The following is an 18764-nucleotide window of genomic DNA, read 5'->3' as shown; positions in this document are numbered from 1 at the left end:
TAGCTTCCTGGCGGGTCTCCCCACTGCGTGCCCCACTGTAGTCTGTTCTCCACACGGCCACCAGTGTGATCTTCATGATGAAAGCAGTATCCCTCCCAGTAGCTCCACCTCACTCTGCCTAGAAGCCAAAGTGCTCACAGACCTCATCTCTTAACCCCGCCCCCCCTTCTGCTGCACTAGAGCCCACTGGCCTTTTCTTGTCCCTTAAACACAGCAAGAACGTGTCTTTGTTGTGGTTGCGCTCCTGTTCTTTGTGCCTGGAACCGTCTACCATCCTTACCCTCCTCCTCCCCTTCCCCCAGTGTTGTTTCTCCACGGCACATGCTGTCACCTGATAGACCAGTATGTGTTTGCCTCATTCCTAAAGAATGTGAGGGTTTACAAGGCTCAGGGCCATTTCTGTTTAACTCATTGTTATACCTCCAGCGCCTAGAATAGTGTCTGGCATTCAGTAAGTGTTGATTGAAGTGGGCATTTGATGTATATCTGTTGAAGGGATGCGTATTTATTGTCAATAAAACGAACTTCTTGTAGAGATACTTAATAATAGGCTAATATGATTTGTAATCCTTTGGGCTTAATTACTTGTTTGTGGTGGCACACTGAGCTCTGTTGAGCCCAGCAGATGTTTTTTTTTTTTTTTGGTCCTGCTTTTATATAATCTCTTCCTCAGGATTAGGAGGCCCCTACCAAAAAAAAATAAATAAATAAAGGTGCCATTTACATTTTTCTCCCTTGACTACGATTGGGTCTGAGCCAAGCTCTGTGTGGCTAGGTGTGTATTGAATGAACACACTGTCCTCCAAGATGGGGACGCAGCTTCTCTTAACATGAGGTTCTTTATTCCTTCTTTCTTACAGGGCCACGCTACAGTGTATCCGCACGATGACCTGTGAATACGCACTGTGCTCATTCTTCGTACCTGGTGATAGGCAGGTGGTCATAGGAACAAAGGTAAACTGAGACTTTTTCTTGGGTTATGGAGGTTTTTCTACTCAATATTCTTAAAGTTGTTTGAGAACTCTGGTTCCTTTTTTTGCATATTGGAAATGCACGAGAGCTGGATAATATGAGAAAGTTGGTAGTCCATTGCTTTTTTTTGAGGGGTTTTCTTTTTAGTTTTGTTTTCTTTGGTTTTTAAAAAATCAAACCTTATGTCAAATTGTGAGGAAGGAAATTACAATCATGACCTTGAGGTAACTGCCGTTCATGTTTTGGTGGTCTGCTTTTCGTGCGTCTCTTCACGAGCACATATGTGATTGTGTTTTGAGAAGACTAATGATAAAATATACACAGTACCTAGTGTCGTGCTTGGCAGGTAGAAGCATTCAGTAAAGACAGGCTGACTAGTCCTCATTCCCAGTTGCCAATCAGATTGGGAGATAAACGTGTGGGATTTGGATCCAGAGTCTCCCCCTTTTAGAATGGGTAAATTGCTGCAAGTCCTGAAACCTCTTTTACTATGTTTCCTTATCTATGTAATAGGATGACGACACATGCTTTTCGACAGTGGCTTTTGCACTACTTGGGCCTAGGTTTGAATTCTAGATTTTCCACTCACTGGGTGTGAGAACTTTGGGCAAGTTACTTGCCCCTGTACACCTTGGTTTTCTCATGTAAAATGAGGTAAACAACCTATCTCACCTGATAGAAAGCACTTAGTACAGAAACTGGCTCACAGCAAATAACAAGTAAATAAGAGCTGGGAGCACAAGTACTGATAGTAGGAGGAGTAGCAGTAAGAATAAAATGGAATAAGGTCTTTGGAATACTTTGAAAAGTGCTTTGCAAGATTTGTCATTGTCGTTCCCCCTAAACTCGTGCCATATGTGCACGATGTTTTATTAGGAAACCTGTGTATCGCAGTGGGTATTTTTTGCCCAGCTAAAAGTATAAAATAAGCCAGAGAGATTTTAGGGTCATTGTTGAGGAATGAACATTAAATTCCAATTACAAGTTTCTCTCATTTTTCATTCATTCTTTCAACAAATGTCCCCTCTATTGTTTTTGTTAGGAGAACATTTTGTGCATATTTTCAAAGTCTACCTGTATGGCTAACATGCAATCCGAAGACCCCAGCCCATTCTCTGTGTGGGGCAGTTAATGTACATGATCTCATTTAATGCCCACAACCACTTTGAGAAGCTGGTGCTTTAAACCCCATTTTATAGGAGGGAAAACAGGCTCTTGGAGGTGAATTGAACAGTCACAGAGTTGGAAAGAGACAGCCCTGGGACTCAAGTCTTCCTTATACTCTTGCCACCCCACGTGTAGAAGCCCATCATAGGGGCAGGATTTGCCTCTGTGTGTATGCCTTGCTGGCACTGCAATCACGTTTTTTTTTTGTTTTTTTTTTTTTAGTTTTTAAATTATTTATTTATTTATTTTGATTTTTCATTAGCCAAGTGCTAAGCAGGAAGTGTGGCTCATTGTTTTCTAAGCTTTTGTGTTTTGTTTTGTTTTTTTAACTCCATTGGCCTCCCTAGCATCTTAGGTAGGTTCGTATTTCTCACTGTCAGTGTATTCTAGAGGAGGAAACCAAAACTAGATGGGGAAGAGTTGGTTAAGCCAGTTACCATTTAAACTTGATTGAACTTGAAAGGTTTTTAGGTGTATTTGCTGTTGTGTGTCTCCTGATATGCCTCTGGCCATGCTATTTCCCTTGTAAAGTTGGAGAACCAGTGAACGTGACAAGAGGGGGCCAGACTGCCAGGTTTCATGCCGCCGAGCAACCCTGCCAGAGTTAACCCAGCACATCAGCGGCATTCATTCAGATAGGAGGCACAGAATGCGGAATGTGGGATCCATTTGCAAGGCCGCCAGCCACGTGGTCGCTGCTTGGCAATGAAATCCTTCCTAAACTGTGTAGGCATGAATCTTGGAGGTTGTGGGAGTGCTTGTTGGAGCTGTGCTCATTTTGTGTCTTCCTCAGACAGGAAAGCTGCAGCTTTACGACTTGGCCTCAGGAAATCTGCTGGAGACAATAGACGCACATGATGGGGCTTTATGGTCCTTGTCTCTCTCTCCAGATCAGGTAACAAAACCAGATGTTAAGATCTGGACTTGAGTTCTTCCCCGTTTCTTACATCAGGTTTTACTACTGCCTAACAAAGGGGTTGTTACTACTGCCTTTCTTTGGGGTTTCTTTAAAGAAATCCCGCTTCTTGTCTAATCTTTAGACTTTCTATATGATGGCCAATCGTGTGCCTAATAGTACAAATAGCTGTCATTGTCAAATGCGTTCTCATTCAGCTGCTCTTGGTCATCAGCGCATGACATCTGATTGCTTACCCTTGTGAGTTTTCACCAATGCTTTGTGCTACTTCCTAAGAGGAAGTATTTCCTTGGGCAGCACAATGTAGAGTATGGAGTAGACTTTTCTATTCCCGTTTTAGTCCATACGTCTATGACTATATGAGTCTAGTGTTTATAGCCAATATATCAGCCCTTTTAAGTCAATAATGGGGTGCTTCCCTTCATAGGAGTCACCTTGGAGAACTATAGACTTACTTTAGTCATGGTGCTGTTGCTCAGGACATTTTTGAGGTATTTTTTGGACAATAATAAGAGATTGTGGCCCATTCATTTGAATCTTCTCAATAGTGGCAAACCTTTATTCACTGAAAGTAGATACCATTTTTGGAAACAATGGAATCTGGAATTTAGAGTGGGTTATACCATATGGGATCAGAACAAAACAGCATTTAAAATTTAAATAGTAGTAACATCTTGCATTCGTAGAGGATTCTCTTTCTGCATCCATCCTGTCATTTATTGTTATTTTTTTAATGTTTTATAAACTGGATAGTGTTTTTCATTACAGCAGCACTAAGGGTCATCAGAAGATTGTTTCTCATGTTACTAATCTCAAATGGCAGAATGAACACTTGAGATCTAGTTTTCTGACCCATGTTCTATATACTCTAATACTACAATGTGATGGGACTAATTTTCTTGATATTGGACAACAGTTTCAAACATATTTTAAGCAGGGACATTGCAAGGATAAATTTATACCCTTTTGGGGGAAATACTTTGAATAAACTTATTTTGATGATGCAGTTTCTGTATATTTGTCTAACCATTTTATTACTTAATAGCAAAATCTTTTGACTGGTGCTTTCTTGGGTGGAGCAAGAAACCCTACAATGTTCAGAATCTTCCTGATACTGAACAAAAGTATAACTAGAACTTTACACTAGTTACCATCTGTTTAGCCCCAAAAGAGCAATGAAAGGGGTTAGGGAGGAACCACATTTTTCTTAATTCTTCTCCCATGCTGTTATTTAAAAATGGTCTTTTATACAATTTTGATATATAACTTCTTACCAAAGTTTCTATAATAAAATATTTTTTAATTGCAATGTCATTGGCTTTTCAGCGTGGCTTTGTGACAGGTGGTGCAGATAAATCTGTCAAGTTCTGGGATTTTGAGTTGGTAAAAGATGAAAATAGTACCCAGAAGAGGTGAGTAGACATTTTTTAATTTGTGTCCTTTCTTTGGAGTGAGAATGGGAACCACTGAATGGGCTTTCGACATGTGTATTTCTTTTGTGCTCCAGGGAGTTTTTGGAATTTTCGTCTGCCTTTGTAGAACCCTCATTTATTTTTTTTTTCTTTATGCTTTCCATCGTGCTAGACTTTCTGTGAGGCAAACCCGAACCTTGCAACTAGATGAAGACGTTCTGTGTGTCAGTTACTCTCCCAACCAAAAGCTGTTGGCTGTGTCTTTGCTGGACTGTACTGTGAAAATTTTCTATGTTGACACTTTAAAGGTACAGTGATTATGCCTGGAAATAGTTTCTGTCTTTCAAAAGTGGCCTTGAGTATGCCCAGCAGTGGTATGTTTCTAAAGATGTATGTGTGAATCAAATCATTGTAGGTGCACTAAGAAAGGTGGCGCTTTTAAAGAACCCTTTGGGGGGCGCCTGGGTGGCACAGCGGTTAAGCGTCTGCCTTTGGCTCAGGGCGTGATCCTGGCGTTATGGGATCGAGCCCCACATCAGGCTCCTCCACTATGAGCCTGCTTCTTCCTCTCCCACTCCCCCTGCTTGTGTTCCCTCTCTCGCTGGCTGTCTCTATCTCTGTCAAATAAATAAAAATCTTTAAAAAAAAATAAAATAAAAAAATAAAGAACCCTTTGGGTCATAAATTTTGCTTAAAGCAAGTTATATTTCATAAGCTCAGAAAATCTGTAGACAGAATATCCTGCTGCAGCGAGCAGCTGAAGAGCATCGCCTTGTGTCCTGGGCAGTGATTCCACACTTGGCTGTACATCAGGATCATTTGGATGCTTTTAAAAATTATAGATGACTGGGCCCTAGGCCCAGAGTCAGGAGGACTGCAGCAGGCCTGGGAACATTGTTGGGAAGCGAGTGCTCAGAGTCTTTGCAGCTAAGAGATGCAGAGGACATCCCCGTCCCCTGTTCGACTGAGGCAGTAGGCTTCTGGGGCACGGGCTCCTCCATTGTGAGCGTTCGTGGCACGTGCATACAGGGTCCCTGTGCTGGACACGGTATGAGCTGCCTTCCATGGTTTGTCTTCTTTGAAAATATAAATAGAAAGCAATCCAGAGCAGTGTTCAGGATTGTATCTTAAAGTTCTATTTTAGATCCACATGTAACAATGACTGTATCTTATAGACAGATGTGGATTATTTACATTCTTTTTTTTTTTTAACATTTAGTTTTTTCTTTCACTCTATGGACACAAACTGCCTGTTATATGCATGGACATCTCTTATGTAAGTAAAATTTAAACTGTCCTAGTAAGAAGCTGTCTTTTCTAAAGCACCTTCTTTGTTCTTGGCTTGCTATCTTCATTTTAGAGTATTTTTTCATCCTGTTGTATATCTTTCTCCCCAAAAAGCCCTAATGTATATTGTAATCGTACCTCATATGTATATATATATATGTGTGTGTGTGTATATATATATTACTTAAGTGCTTTCAGAATATGCTTTACAAATATCTGAGTTAATCCTTACAACTAACTCCCTGTTGTGGATTCCCCAGATAGTATTTTGTTGTCTAAAATACAATAATCAGTAGAGCACCCTAAAATACAAAAGACTTTTAAAAAGGCATCCCCTTTGTTCTGAAAGATAATGCCAGTGAAGAAGATAGCTTCATATTTGGGCATTTACAGTATTTTGCACTATATCTATACTGCTAGTCTCTTGAGCAAAATCATATTTTTGCACCATCGAGTTATGGGTAAGAGAGGGAATAATGTATTTAGAGACAGCGTCTAGTCTGTGTGAAGGGAATGCCTGCTCTGGCCGTCTGTGGTCAGTACATTAATAGTAAGTGGGCGGCACAATATATTTCTGGTGGTCTTGTTATGCTGACGACTATTCGAATGAGGCGTTGACATAGGAAAGGTAATAGAGGTAGAGAACGTGGGATAAAAGGCTGGGTCACAAACATTCTAGTAGGTTCTTCCTCAGACTCTCCTTTCCTCCTCCTTCCCTCTTCACCCAAATCCTGTGACAGAGATGAGTGAGTCCTCTTCCTATCTGAGGAAGTTAAGTAGGTAACAGATACCAGGGCGCAGTACCGCCCTGTAGCAGTACAAAAACTCTGGAGCCTTCATTCAGCAAGCTTTTTCAGGAAATCTTAGGTAAAAGCAAAGAAATAGGTGCTCTTAATAGAGATGATTGGTATTGATTTTAATGTTTCTGAAAGAAATGGACTTAATGTTCTGGTTAGGCTTGCTTTATCTAACCGTAGAGTTTCTGATAATCAGGTAAAGTAATGGTTCCCGTCTTTTCCTCGTAGGATGGAGCACTAATAGCAACGGGCTCTGCTGACAGGAATGTGAAAATCTGGGGTTTGGATTTTGGGGACTGCCACAAGTCTCTCTTTGCCCACGATGATAGGTAGGTGTAGTCTTTTCAGAGATGTCCCTTTGAGTCCTATACGTGTCATCTCCCTTGAGCGTCTGTGTCTGTTCAGTCATAAACTTAAAATTCTAAAATATAACCAGGCATGCTACAACGAGCTCTTCAAAACTGTGTATGAGGTTCCTCACTAATGTGGAATTTGGTGACATTTGATCACTTTTCTCACTTTTCAGTGTGATGTACCTACAGTTCGTGCCCAAGTCCCACCTCTTCTTCACCGCTGGGAAGGACCATAAGATTAAGCAGTGGGATGCGGACAAATTTGAACACATACAGACTCTGGAGGTGACCTCTTGCCTGCTTTGCTTGCTCAGTACTTCAGAACTACTTTTAAGACCAAACGTTGATTTCCCACTCGGATAGAGCAGGTTTCAGTTAAGGAATAAGGTGTTCCTTCTCAGGGTTTCTGTTTTTGTGTCTTCTTTCTCCAGGGGCACCACCAGGAAATCTGGTGCTTGGCCGTAAGCCCCAGTGGAGACTATGTTGTGTCATCGTCGCATGACAAATCTCTGAGACTTTGGGAGAGAACAAGGGAGCCTCTTATTCTTGAGGAAGAAAGGGAAATGGTAAGGACTCGGGCTTATACAGAATGTGCTGGTGGGTGGGTGTCTGGTTCTGTCTAGTGGGGCCACCCCTCTGCCAGTGCACATCCAGGCACCTCCCGGAGAGGTTTTCAACACCACTGTCAACCATTTCAGCAGCACACAGAGGTGGAGATCCCATTAGGGGATTGCATTTTGAAAGAGGCAGCTTTTCACTGTCTCCTTTCACTTCATGTAGAGACCATGTTTTTTCTTCCAGATTAATTTATATCTGTCTCTTGGCAGCAAAGGGAAGCAGAATATGAGGAGAGTGTGGCCAAAGAAGACCAACCAGTAGTAAGTAAATTTTTGGGGACCCTGAGTTTGAGCCCTGTAAATATCTTCCTGGAATTTACGTTAATTTCAAGAATTTCTGGGGCACCTGGGTGGCACAACGGTTAAGCGTCTGCCTTCGGCTCAGGGCGTGATCCTGGCGTTATGGGATCAAGCCCCACATCAGGCTCCTCCGCTATGAGCCTGCTTCTTCCTCTCCCACTCCCCCTGCTTGTGTTCCCTCTCTCGCTGGCTGTCTCTATCTCTGTCAAATAAATAAAATCTTTAAAAAAAAAAATTTTTCAAGAATTTCTGGTAAAATTAGAATTGGGACCAGATAACAAAGTCATCACCAGCTGATGTGGTAAGCAATCTGTATAGTCCTGTTTGATTCAACTATATATCCTGATTATGTGGGACAAATGACCAACCAAATTCAATATTGGAAGTTTGTAATTCTGGCTTTTTTTTTTTTTTTTAGAGGAGGCTTCAGAGAATCATAGAACAAAAGTAAAAATCAAAAAATTTTTTAGAAATTGGGCATTCTCTTTATACTTTTCGAGAGTAGGATATTCTTACGATAATATAAAATACTTAATAGTGTCTAGCACTAAGTACTTCATTAATGGTAATTGTTAGCACCATGTCACCATTACCATAACATAGTGATGCCTATTCTTTTTCTGGATATAAGATGAATTTATTGGTTCTTTAGTGCCTGTCAACAATATTGTCAAGGATCTCTTTTTTTCTGGCAGGTTCCAGGAGAGACTCAAGGTGACAATTACTTTACTGGAAAGAAAACTATTGAAACAGTCAAAGCAGTAAGTTGATATACATTTTGTATCTGTATCTATAGTTATATACGTTTTTAAGGAGGATCCCAACTTTTTGGTAAAGTTTTTATCAACCAGGTAGCCCTTTTGTGGCAAAAAGTTGATGAAATTCATAGATGGAGCTCAGGACCTCTGTTATCCTCCTTTGTAACCAAGGACAGGAGTTGTGCTGAGTCGGCACACGGTTTCTAGAAAGGAAAGTTCAATCTCCTGGAAGCAGCACCCCTCAAGGGTCCTGGGAGCTGCCTACTCCATGTGTGCACACATATACCACCTCACCTAAACCCAAGACACTCCGTCTCCTCCCTGTAAATTAAACAGAAGAACACGAGAAACGTCATCACATGCTGTTCGGCACTCTCTTGGCACACGTTTATTAAACTGATTCAGGCTAGTTGGTACTTTTCTAGTCAGGCTTTCCAGTTGCAGGGTTCCAGGCTGTGGGGCGTGTGGCGATGACTTCTCTCCTTTGTCACCATCCACGTAGGCTGAGAGGATCATGGAGGCTGTTGAGCTATACCGAGAGGAGACTGCAAAAAGGAAGGAACATAAAGCCATTTGTAAAGCTGCAGGGAAAGAGGTGAGATAGTCCATGGAGTCACACTCTGAGAAACATGTATCCATGGAATTCCTGAGAACACCATTGCTGTGGCTCTTACTGACTCAGGTCAGGAAATGACATAAATGTAATAGAGCCTTTTCTAATTCAAGTATCAGAAAGGAGTTGAGGGACTGGGAAGGGGGGAGCTGGGTCTTCATAAAAAGTGAGGGGGAAGAAATCCCAGACTGAGGTGCTCAGCCTATGGAGCAGAAACTCCTGCTCCTGCTCTGGTTTCAGATGCACCACAGTCGTTACAGATTTCTAGATGAATTCTGTCTCCTGAACTCATTAGCGCTATGGAAACTAAAAGGCCTGATAATTCTTGCATATTCTTTCAGTTTGTAGGGTCTCCCTTTTCAGAGCTGTAGAGTGCTGTCGTCGCCCTGCCTGTGACAAGCATTGTCAAAGTCTTGTTTTATAACGACTTGATCTAATGATTTCTTCACAGGTTCCTCTTCCCGTCAACCCCATCCTGATGGCTTATGGCAATATCTCTGTGAGTAGAGCGTCTACCAGTTCCTCCTTGGTTACTCAGAGGTTACTTTCAGGGACAAGAGAGGGACAGTAGGAAGTGCTGAGGCATGATTTGAGGCTGGATGTGTTGGGAAATACTTTGTCATTAACATCCTCTCTGTCCTCCAGGGTATTGAGCATTTTAAAAGGACCGTTTTAGTGTAACTTCTCAGTCATCCGTTTTGGTCAGATTGGACTGGCATTCTCATATTTTTTTTTTTTTTTTAAGATTTTATTTATTTGTCAGCGAGAGAGAGAGAAAGAGCTTATAAGCAAGGGGAGCAGCAGGCAGAGGGAGAGGGAGAAGCAGGCTTCCTGCTCAGCAAGGAGCCCAATGAGGGACTCGATCCCAGGACCCTGGGATCATGACCTGACCCAAAGGCAGACGCTTAACCAGCTGAGCCACCCAGGCGTCCCACATTCTCATATTTTCTAGTGCTTATTTATGTTCAGTATCCAAAGCTGTCTGAAGATTCTGTTCGTCTAAATTAACTTTGAAATTGAGGTTTTTGGAGGAAAAGTTGATATAAGTCAGCTAAAGAAGGAGAGAGAGAGAGAGATGTATGCTTACGTAGCAGTCTCCAGTTACTTAGTACTTTACTCGCATGTGTCATTCATTACGGGCATCATGTCAGTCAGTATAGCCTCAATTTACAGATGGGAAATTGGCCTGACTCACAAATAGAAGAGAACAGATTTGGGAGTGGTGGAGCTGGGCTGTGAACCCACATGGGACAAACTCAGCCCGTGCATGTGTTGCCATCTTAGAACGCTGTTTTTCCTGTGAGTGGGATCCCTGGTTTTTAGGAGATGGGAAGTAGGAGCTTCAGTAGCAACCAACCGAGATAGAGTATCACTAAGGCTCTTACGCTTCGTTTACAGCCTTCGGCTTACGTGTTGGAGATTTTTAAAGGAATTAAGTCGAGGTGAGTCCCAGTGTACGACGACTGTAATTTGTCAGCTAACAGCATGTATCGAATGCCTGTCTGACCATGAGATAAACAGAAGTTATAATCGATGGTTATTTTCCTTATAGGTTTAATTATGTCAGCATTTTGGTGAAAGTAGTATATTATAATGTCCTGAAGCAGAACTAGGAGGCTCCTCCTAAAGTATGAAGGGAGATACTTATAGAGACAAATGAAGGGTAGTCCTACTTTATATTCTAGGTAATGAAATCATCTGTTGTCGGTCACAAGGACCAACTGGGAACCTTTTTTGGTTGTATATTTCCTTTGACTTATTTTTTGTGTATATACACAATTGGAATCCTGTGTATATGATTTTATATCCTGTTCTTTTTCACGGAGTATTTCGTGAGCATTTGCTCAAGTTACTAATATTCTTCAAAAATGCATTCATTGAATTATGTCAAAACATTCCATTGTAGGAAATTACTATTGGATTTCCTTTTGTTTTTTGCTATTAATCAGTACTGCTTCGGTGAACACCTTTACATAGGAATCTTTGTCGTCGCATAACAATAACTGATCAGCGGGCATCAGCTTTTTAAAGGTCTGCGTTGCTGAATGACTTTCCAGAAAGCTTGTAGTGATTTTGGCCAGGCTTTAAAAAATTCTTTGCTAGTTCAAAGGCCACGGGTTGTATTGTATTTTTTAATTTCTTTTGATTATTAATGAAACAAAAGTTTTATCTTTGTTGGCCATTTGTGTTTTTTTCTGTGAATTTGTAATTACTTATCCTTTCTTGTACCCTTCAGTAGTTTCTTACTGGTTTTTAAGAATGCTTTGTATCTTTTGTCATATATTTTAAAAATACTGTTTCTTGTTTGTGATTTACCTTTGGATTTTACTTAGGAGTTTGGCCTACTGAAAGTTATTTTCATAACAGTTCTTAATATCTAAATCTGTCCCTTACAACAAGAAATAAACAGACCTATCTGAGGATAATGATGAAACTTCCCTGGAGAAATGTAAAACTAAATTAATTGAAGTGTTGTGCATTCCTAGAAAGGAAGATTCTGTGTTCTAAAGATTTAGGTTTGTTTGTTTTTTAAACTAGTTTATAGCTTTGTGAGTCCAGTTGAAGTCCTCTTGAGATTTGGAATTGGAGTTGATGAAATGATACTAGAACTAGTTCAAGAAAAGTAAAACAAAACAAACCAGAAGAAAACAAGCGAGAGCTTTTCTCCTGGATTAAAAAGCTATAAAATTAGCGAAACTAAAATACTACAGGATTGTTGTCAGAATCAATCATTAAAACACACTTGAAAGCCCTGAAACAGGATCTCATATGTTTCAATGTATGGCAGAAAGAAGTATCATATAAAGGTGGAATAGTCAACAAAAGACTGGAGAAATTAGTTATTTCTCAAAAAAAAAAAAAAACAAAAACAAAAACCACAAAGTTATATTTTCCTATCACGCCATGGACAGAATGCATCAAATAGATTAAAATATTAAATACAAAAAAAAAATTGAAAAGAGGGAACTATTCAGAATATAGATGAATAGTTAATTTAGCCCTGAATGGGTAAGATCTGTTCAAATATAAAAGCAGGAGGAAAAAATAATAAAAGATTTCAAAATTGAGCATGTCGAGAAATGTGGCATTTTTAATGTCTTTTTCCTTCTTCCCTTCTTCCTCAGTGAGCTGGAAGAGTCTCTGCTTGTGCTACCTTTTTCTTACGTCCCGGACATCCTTAAGCTCTTTAATGAATTCATCCAGCTGGGCTCTGATATTGAACTCCTGTGTAGGTGCCTCTTCTTTCTGCTCAGGTAACAGCCTTTCCAGAGAATACTGTGTCTGCTCGGCCTAACTGCTCCGGTGCTACTTGAACGGATGGTATCAACACTCTGGGATTAAGAAATCTGATGTTTCAGACTGAGAGGTGGTTACAGGATTTCATTGTTGTGTGACATAAATTGTTATCCTGTGGAATCAGTCTTGTCCTTAAACAAGGAGAGTGATGGCCCGTCTCTTCTAAGTCACAAGACAGAGCATCGCTCAGGGAAGCTTGCATAAGCATAGGTCTCCACGTTGCAATAGCTCTGCTCCTTGTCTTTTTGCTGAGAGCCCATTACTGACTGGCCAGTTTGTCTCGTTTGTGGTAGCTTTTTAACTGTGTAAGCAAAATGCTTTAGTTTTGTCCTCATAACAGCATCGTAAGGAATGGTGCCTTTATTTTTCAGGTCTCTATAGAAACAAATGGAAAAGTAAGGGCATACGTGGAGGGAGGGAAGAAACAAAGAAAATATGTTTATTATTCTTAAATATAAACAGGTCCTCTTAATGTGTAATTGAGCAGAATATATTTACAAGAGTTTAAGAATATACTCTTCTTGAATCCTGCTCTCTGCCCCTCAGTCTCCAGCTGTTACAGCAGAGAACAGATACAGGGAGATTCAACACTCTTTAAAATGCTGTTATGAAGAAAAATACAAACTGGTCAGCTAATACCAAATAGTTAAAAAAAAAACAACAACACACAGACAGGTATATTTAATGAATGGTATTTGATCTATTTTCATGCTTCTTAATCCTCTGTTCCTTTTATTCCATCAAGATAGTAGCAAAAGAAGAACAGTGACATGTTTATAGTATTCTGTTGCCATATTTATAATTTGGGGCAAGTCCCGAGGCCTTAAATTGGTACTCAACATTGTTGAGTCTCTATGGCATCTGTACTATTGAAATCAGGGTTACTGATTGTAAGTGCGACACCATGAGTGCTTCTGGCATATCAGGGGCTCATAGATGGGGAGTGCCATACAGGTAGCTGTGGCAGCCCATGGGTGAGCTTGAGGGTCCGCACCAAGGAGCGTGGGTTCATGGACGTCATCTTGGTACCCGAAGTCAGAGTCTGACTGATCAGTGACTCTTTTTTTGCTGTGGCTTCACTAGAAATATTAATAAACCTTTGTTGAGTTAGTATTTCTTCGAGTGCTCATTTCTCTCTTGAGCTTTCCGTAAAATACTCTGCGAAAAGAGCCAGCTTTGCAAACAAGTTGAATGTGTCATAACTTTTATAATAGTTGTGTTAAAATTGACATCAGGTAAAACTGAGTGGCAGGGAAGAAACATCTTTAGCTATGCTTTGCCAGAAGCATTTCTGTACTGCCATGATGATATGGTAAAATGGATCTTTTTCTGTTTGGGGGGGGTTGTTTTGTTTTTTACTTTGATATTATCTGCTTTTCTAGAAGGGGTGAACAGAGCCGGAACCACCTCTCTTTGTAATGTGACCGTTTTGTTTTTCTGTTAGGATTCACTTCGGGCAGATCACTAGTAACCAAATGCTTGTGCCAGTGATTGAAAAGTTGAAGGAAACAACTATTTCAAAAGTCAGCCAAGTCCGGGTAGGTATCCTTGTAGAAGTACAGTAACGAGGAAGTCCTGGCATGTGTGTGACTTGGAAGTAGCATAGTGAGCTGTGCTTGTCTTTGGTGGTATTAACCAGACACATATCGGTATTTGAGATAAGATTTTCGTTGGAGCTCGTAGGAGTAGAGAGAAGAAAACAAAACAAAACCAGAAAGACCTTAGACAAGGAGGGATGAGTAAGAACACCTGAAGCATTGGTTCTCCTGACTCGTATTTGCTGCTGTATTGAACTGAAGTGGGAGAAAGGTCGTTTAATCTTTCTTCTACCCCCACCCCCCAGGATGTTATCGGCTTCAACATGGCAGGTCTGGAATATCTCAAGAGGGAATGTGAGGCAAAAAGTGAAGTTATGTTTTTTGCTGATGCGACCAGCCAGTTGGAAGAAAAGAAGAGGAAGAGGAAAAAGAGGGAGAAGCTAATTTTAACATATACTTAGAACACAAATATGGTGCCCTTTTCTTTTTATTTAAAAGGACTTCTAAACTAAGCCGTGGAATTGGTGTCAACTTGAAAATAACCCAGTAACAAAGCTCACTGTGTTACAGAAGATGTCAGGATGTGGTTCCCAGCTTTGCCTGAGGAAATGCCCAGTGCGGGACTGTGGGCGCCATTTCTTGGACTTAAGGCCTGATAGTTTAAAATCTTTCTGTGCCCTCGAAGGTTGAGCCCTTCAGTAGTTGTTCCCATTTTAGTCTAGCAGAGAACAACGAACTTTTATTTTTTACTAGTTGTTTGACTAGAGCTGAAATGAACATTTCAAAACTTTTTCTTATTTCTGTGATAACAGAAGATTTAATGTGTTACTCTTTGTATTCCGTTTTAGCTCGTACAGAGACTATCAGGTGCACAATTGATTGCCCTCTCCCATTAAATGCAGAGTCTTGGACTTACAGAGCTGAAAAGGACCATAAAAATTCTCTAAAACACCCTCCTTCAACTTCACCTCTTAGAGGTGGTTATATCTGTATATAAAAATATCTAATTGCTAATTGTTTCTACTTCTCTAAATAATGTTTCTAATTAAAGTGTAGTCAAGCTGAGGTGTCTTGCTGGGCTTCTGGGTGATTAATACCATACACATACATAAATACATATGTACTTGCATGGTAAGAATTTGGGGAGGTGGGAATATTTTAGAAGACATGGACACATAGAAGAAATGGACACATTCCTTTGGGCCTGGCTGCTCTTTATGGGAAGTTTTTAAGTTACTGCTCCAACTTCGTTGCAGGTCTGTGCAGATTTCGGTGTTGTCTTTTTTTGTTGTTTTTTTTAAAAGATTTATTTAAATTCCAGTTAGTTAATATACAGTGTAATATTAGAGTCACACGTCCAGCACATTGATTCAACACTTCCATACAACATCCGGTGCTCATCACAAGTGCCCTCCTTAATCCCCATCACCTGTTTAGTCCACCCCCACCCCTCTGGTAACCATCAGTTTGTTCTCTGTAGTTAAGAGGCCATTTTTCTTGGTTTGTCTCTTTTTTTCCCCTTTTCTCTTTTGTTTTTTAAATTTCACATATGAGTGAAATCATATGGCATTTGTCTTTCTCTGACTGACCTACTTCGCTTAGCATTATATTAGCAGGCTCCATCCACATCATTGCAAAGGGCAAGATTTCATTCTTTTTTATGGCTGAGTAAAATTCCATTGTGTGTGTGTACACCACATCTTCTTTATTCATTCATCAGTCGATGGACACTCGGTCTGTTTCCGTATTTGGCTATTGTAGGTAATGCTGCTATAAACATCAGGGTGCATGTATCCCTTTGAATTAGTAGTTTTGTATCCTTTGGGTAAATACCCCCTAGTGCAATTGCTGGATCATAGGGTAGTTCTGTTTTTGATTTTTTGAGGAAGCTCCATACTGTTTTCCAGAGTGGCTGGACCAGTTTGCATTCCCACTAACAGTGCAAGAGGGTTCCCCTTTCTCGCATCCTCGCCAACACGTTTCTTGTGTTGTTGATTTTAGCCATTCTGACAGGTGTGAGAAACCACATTGTGGTTTTGATTTGCATTTCTCTGATGGTAAGTGATATTGAGCATCTTTTCATGTGTCTGTTGGCCATCTGTAGGTCTTCTTTGGAAAACTATTCATGTCTTCTGCCCATTTTTTAATTGGACTATTTGTTTTGGGGTGTTGAATTTGATAAGTTCTTTATATATTTTGGATACTAACCCTTTATCAGATAGGTCAATTGCAATTATCTTCTCCCATTCTGTTGGTTGCCCTTTAGTTTTGTCAACTGTTTCCTTCACTATGCAGAAGCTATTTATTTTGATGTAGTCCCAATAGTTTATTTTTGCTTTTATTTCCCTTGCCTCAGAAGACATATCCAGAAAGAAGTTGCTATGACCGATGTCAGAGAGGTTACTGTCAGTGTTCTCCTCCAGCATTTTGATGGTTTCCTGTCTCACTAGGAATTTTGAATTTTTATATTTGGTGTAAGAAAGTGGTCCGGTTTCTTTCTTTTGCATGTTTCTGTCCATTTGTTAAAGAGACCATCTTTTTCCCGTTGGATATGCTTTCCTGTTTTGTCGAAAATTAATTGACCATATAGTTGTGGGATTTTTTCTGGGTTTTCTGTTCTGTTCTGTGTGTTTATTTTTGTGTCAGTACCATACCTAGGTATCTTTTTTTGGTGCAATTGTAAACGATCGATTTCTTGATTTCTCTTTCTGCTTTGTTATTGGTGTATAGAAATGCAACAGGTTTCTGTACATTGGTTTTGTATCCTGCAACCTTACTGAATTTGTGTATCAGTTCTAGCAGTTTTTTAGTGAAGTCTTTCAGGTTTTCTGATAGAGTATCATGTCATCTGCAAAGAGTGAAAGTTTGACTTCTTCCTTGCCAATTTGGATGCCTTTTATTTCTTTTTGTTGTGTGATTGCTGTGGCTAGGACTTCAGTACTATGTTGAATAAAAGTGGTGAGAGTGGATATCCCTGTCGTGTTCCTGACCATAGAGGAAAAGCTCTAGTTTTTCCCACTGAGGATGATATTAAACTGTGGGTTTTTCATATATGGTCTTTATTATGTTAAAATATGTTCCCTGTAAACTTTGTTGAGGGTTTTTATCATGAATTGATGTTGTACTTTGTCAAATGCTTTTTTTGCATCTATTGAAAGGCTCATATGGTTCTTATCCTTTTTTTTATTAATGTGGTGTATCACGTTGATTGATTTGTGAGTATGTTGAACCACCCTTGCAGCCCAAGAATAAATCCCACTTGATTGTGGTGAATAGTTCTTTTAATGTAGTGTTGGATTTGGTTTGCTAGTATTTTATTGAGAATTTTTGCATCCATGTTCATCAGGGATATTGGCCTATAGTTCTGTTTTTTAGTGGACTCTTTATCTGGTTTTGGTATCAGGATAATGCTGGTGTCATAGAATGAATTGGAAGTTTTCCTTCTTCCATTTTTTTTGGAACAGCTTGAGAAGAATAGGTATTAATTCTTTAAATGTTTGGTAGAATTCCCCTGTGAAGCCATCTGGCCCTGGACTTTTGTTTGTTGGTTATCAGTCTGCTCAAGTTTTTCATTCTTGTTCCAGTTTTGGTAGTTTATATGTTTCTAGAAATTTATCCATTTCTTCCAGGTTGTCCAGTTTGTTGGCATATGATTTTTTATAGTATTCTCATAATTGTTGTTTCTCCTCTCTCACTTGTGATTTTGAGTCCTTTCTCTTTTTTTCTTGATATGTCTGGCTAGAGATTTATCAATTTTATTGATTTTTTTCAAAGAACCAGCTCCTAGTTTCATTGATTGGTTCTATTGGTTTTTTTAGTTTCTATATCACTTGTTTCTGCTCTAATTTTTATTACTTCCCTTATGCTGGATTTAGGCTTCATTTGTTGTTATTTTTCCAGCTCCTTTAGGTGTAAGGTTAGGTTCTTTATTTGAAATTTTTCTTGCTTCTTGAGGTAGGCCTATATTGCTATGTACTTCCTTCTTAGGACCGCTTTTGCTGCATCCCAAAGGTTTTGGACTGTTAAATTTTCATTTTCATTTGTTCCCATGTATTTTTGATTTCCTGGTTAACCCATTCGTTGTTCAGTAGTATGTTGTTTAACCATGTATTTGTGGTCTTTCCAGATTTTTCCTTGTGGTTGACTTCCTGTTTCATAGCATTGTGGTCAGAAAAAGTTCATGGTGTGATCACAGTCTTTTTGTATTTATTAAAGTCTGTTTTGTGACCTAATATGTGATCTGTTCTGGTGAATGTTCCATGTTCACTTGAAAAGAATGTGTATTCTGCTGCTTTAGGATGGAATGTTCTGAATATATCTGTTAGGTCCATCTGGTGCAGTGAATCATTCAAAGCCATTGTTTCCTTGTTGGTTTTCTGTTTAGATGATCTGTCCATTGATGTAAGTGGGGTATTAAAGTCCCCTAGTATTATGTGTTATTATCCATATAGTTCCTTTATGTTTGTTATTAATGGTTTTATATATTGGGGTTCTCCTAACTTGGGGGCATGAAGATTTACAATTGTTAAATCTTATTGGATTGTCCCTTTTATGATTATATAGTACCCTTCTTTGTCTGTTTTTATAGTCTTTGTTTTCAAGTCTAGTTTGTCCAATAGATGCATTGTTACTCTGGCTTTCTTTTGACATACATTTGCATGATAAATATTTCTCTCCACCCCCTCACTTCCAATCTGCAGGTGTCTTTAGGTCTAAAATGAGTCTCTTATAGGCAGC

At 39.7% G+C, this 18764-nt stretch overlaps 1 protein-coding gene across 2 annotated transcripts in view; it reads left to right on the top strand.

Moving 5' to 3' along the window:
- Nucleotides 1-15092, top strand: part of WDR3 (WD repeat domain 3) — a 30181-nt gene extending 15089 nt beyond the window's left edge. For both annotated transcript variants that reach the window (XM_026483643.4, XM_026483644.4), the window contains exons 12-27: nucleotides 861-954; nucleotides 2933-3034; nucleotides 4382-4467; nucleotides 4640-4775; nucleotides 5687-5743; nucleotides 6780-6880; nucleotides 7078-7189; nucleotides 7336-7470; nucleotides 7732-7782; nucleotides 8517-8582; nucleotides 9082-9174; nucleotides 9644-9691; nucleotides 10591-10634; nucleotides 12318-12446; nucleotides 13934-14027; nucleotides 14333-15092. In XM_026483643.4, the coding sequence (XP_026339428.3) occupies nucleotides 861-954; nucleotides 2933-3034; nucleotides 4382-4467; nucleotides 4640-4775; nucleotides 5687-5743; nucleotides 6780-6880; nucleotides 7078-7189; nucleotides 7336-7470; nucleotides 7732-7782; nucleotides 8517-8582; nucleotides 9082-9174; nucleotides 9644-9691; nucleotides 10591-10634; nucleotides 12318-12446; nucleotides 13934-14027; nucleotides 14333-14488 (1504 nt within the window). In that variant the 3' untranslated portion in view covers nucleotides 14489-15092. The remainder of the gene's footprint in view (nucleotides 1-860; nucleotides 955-2932; nucleotides 3035-4381; nucleotides 4468-4639; nucleotides 4776-5686; nucleotides 5744-6779; nucleotides 6881-7077; nucleotides 7190-7335; nucleotides 7471-7731; nucleotides 7783-8516; nucleotides 8583-9081; nucleotides 9175-9643; nucleotides 9692-10590; nucleotides 10635-12317; nucleotides 12447-13933; nucleotides 14028-14332) is intronic.
- Nucleotides 15093-18764: the final 3672 nt, after the last annotated feature.

Source organism: Ursus arctos, unplaced genomic scaffold (genome assembly GCF_023065955.2).
Source record: "Ursus arctos isolate Adak ecotype North America unplaced genomic scaffold, UrsArc2.0 scaffold_12, whole genome shotgun sequence".
Lineage (NCBI taxonomy): Eukaryota > Metazoa > Chordata > Mammalia > Carnivora > Ursidae > Ursus > Ursus arctos.
The sequence above is the reverse complement of the archived record's forward strand: the minus strand, read 5'-3'. Positions and strand labels throughout refer to the sequence as shown.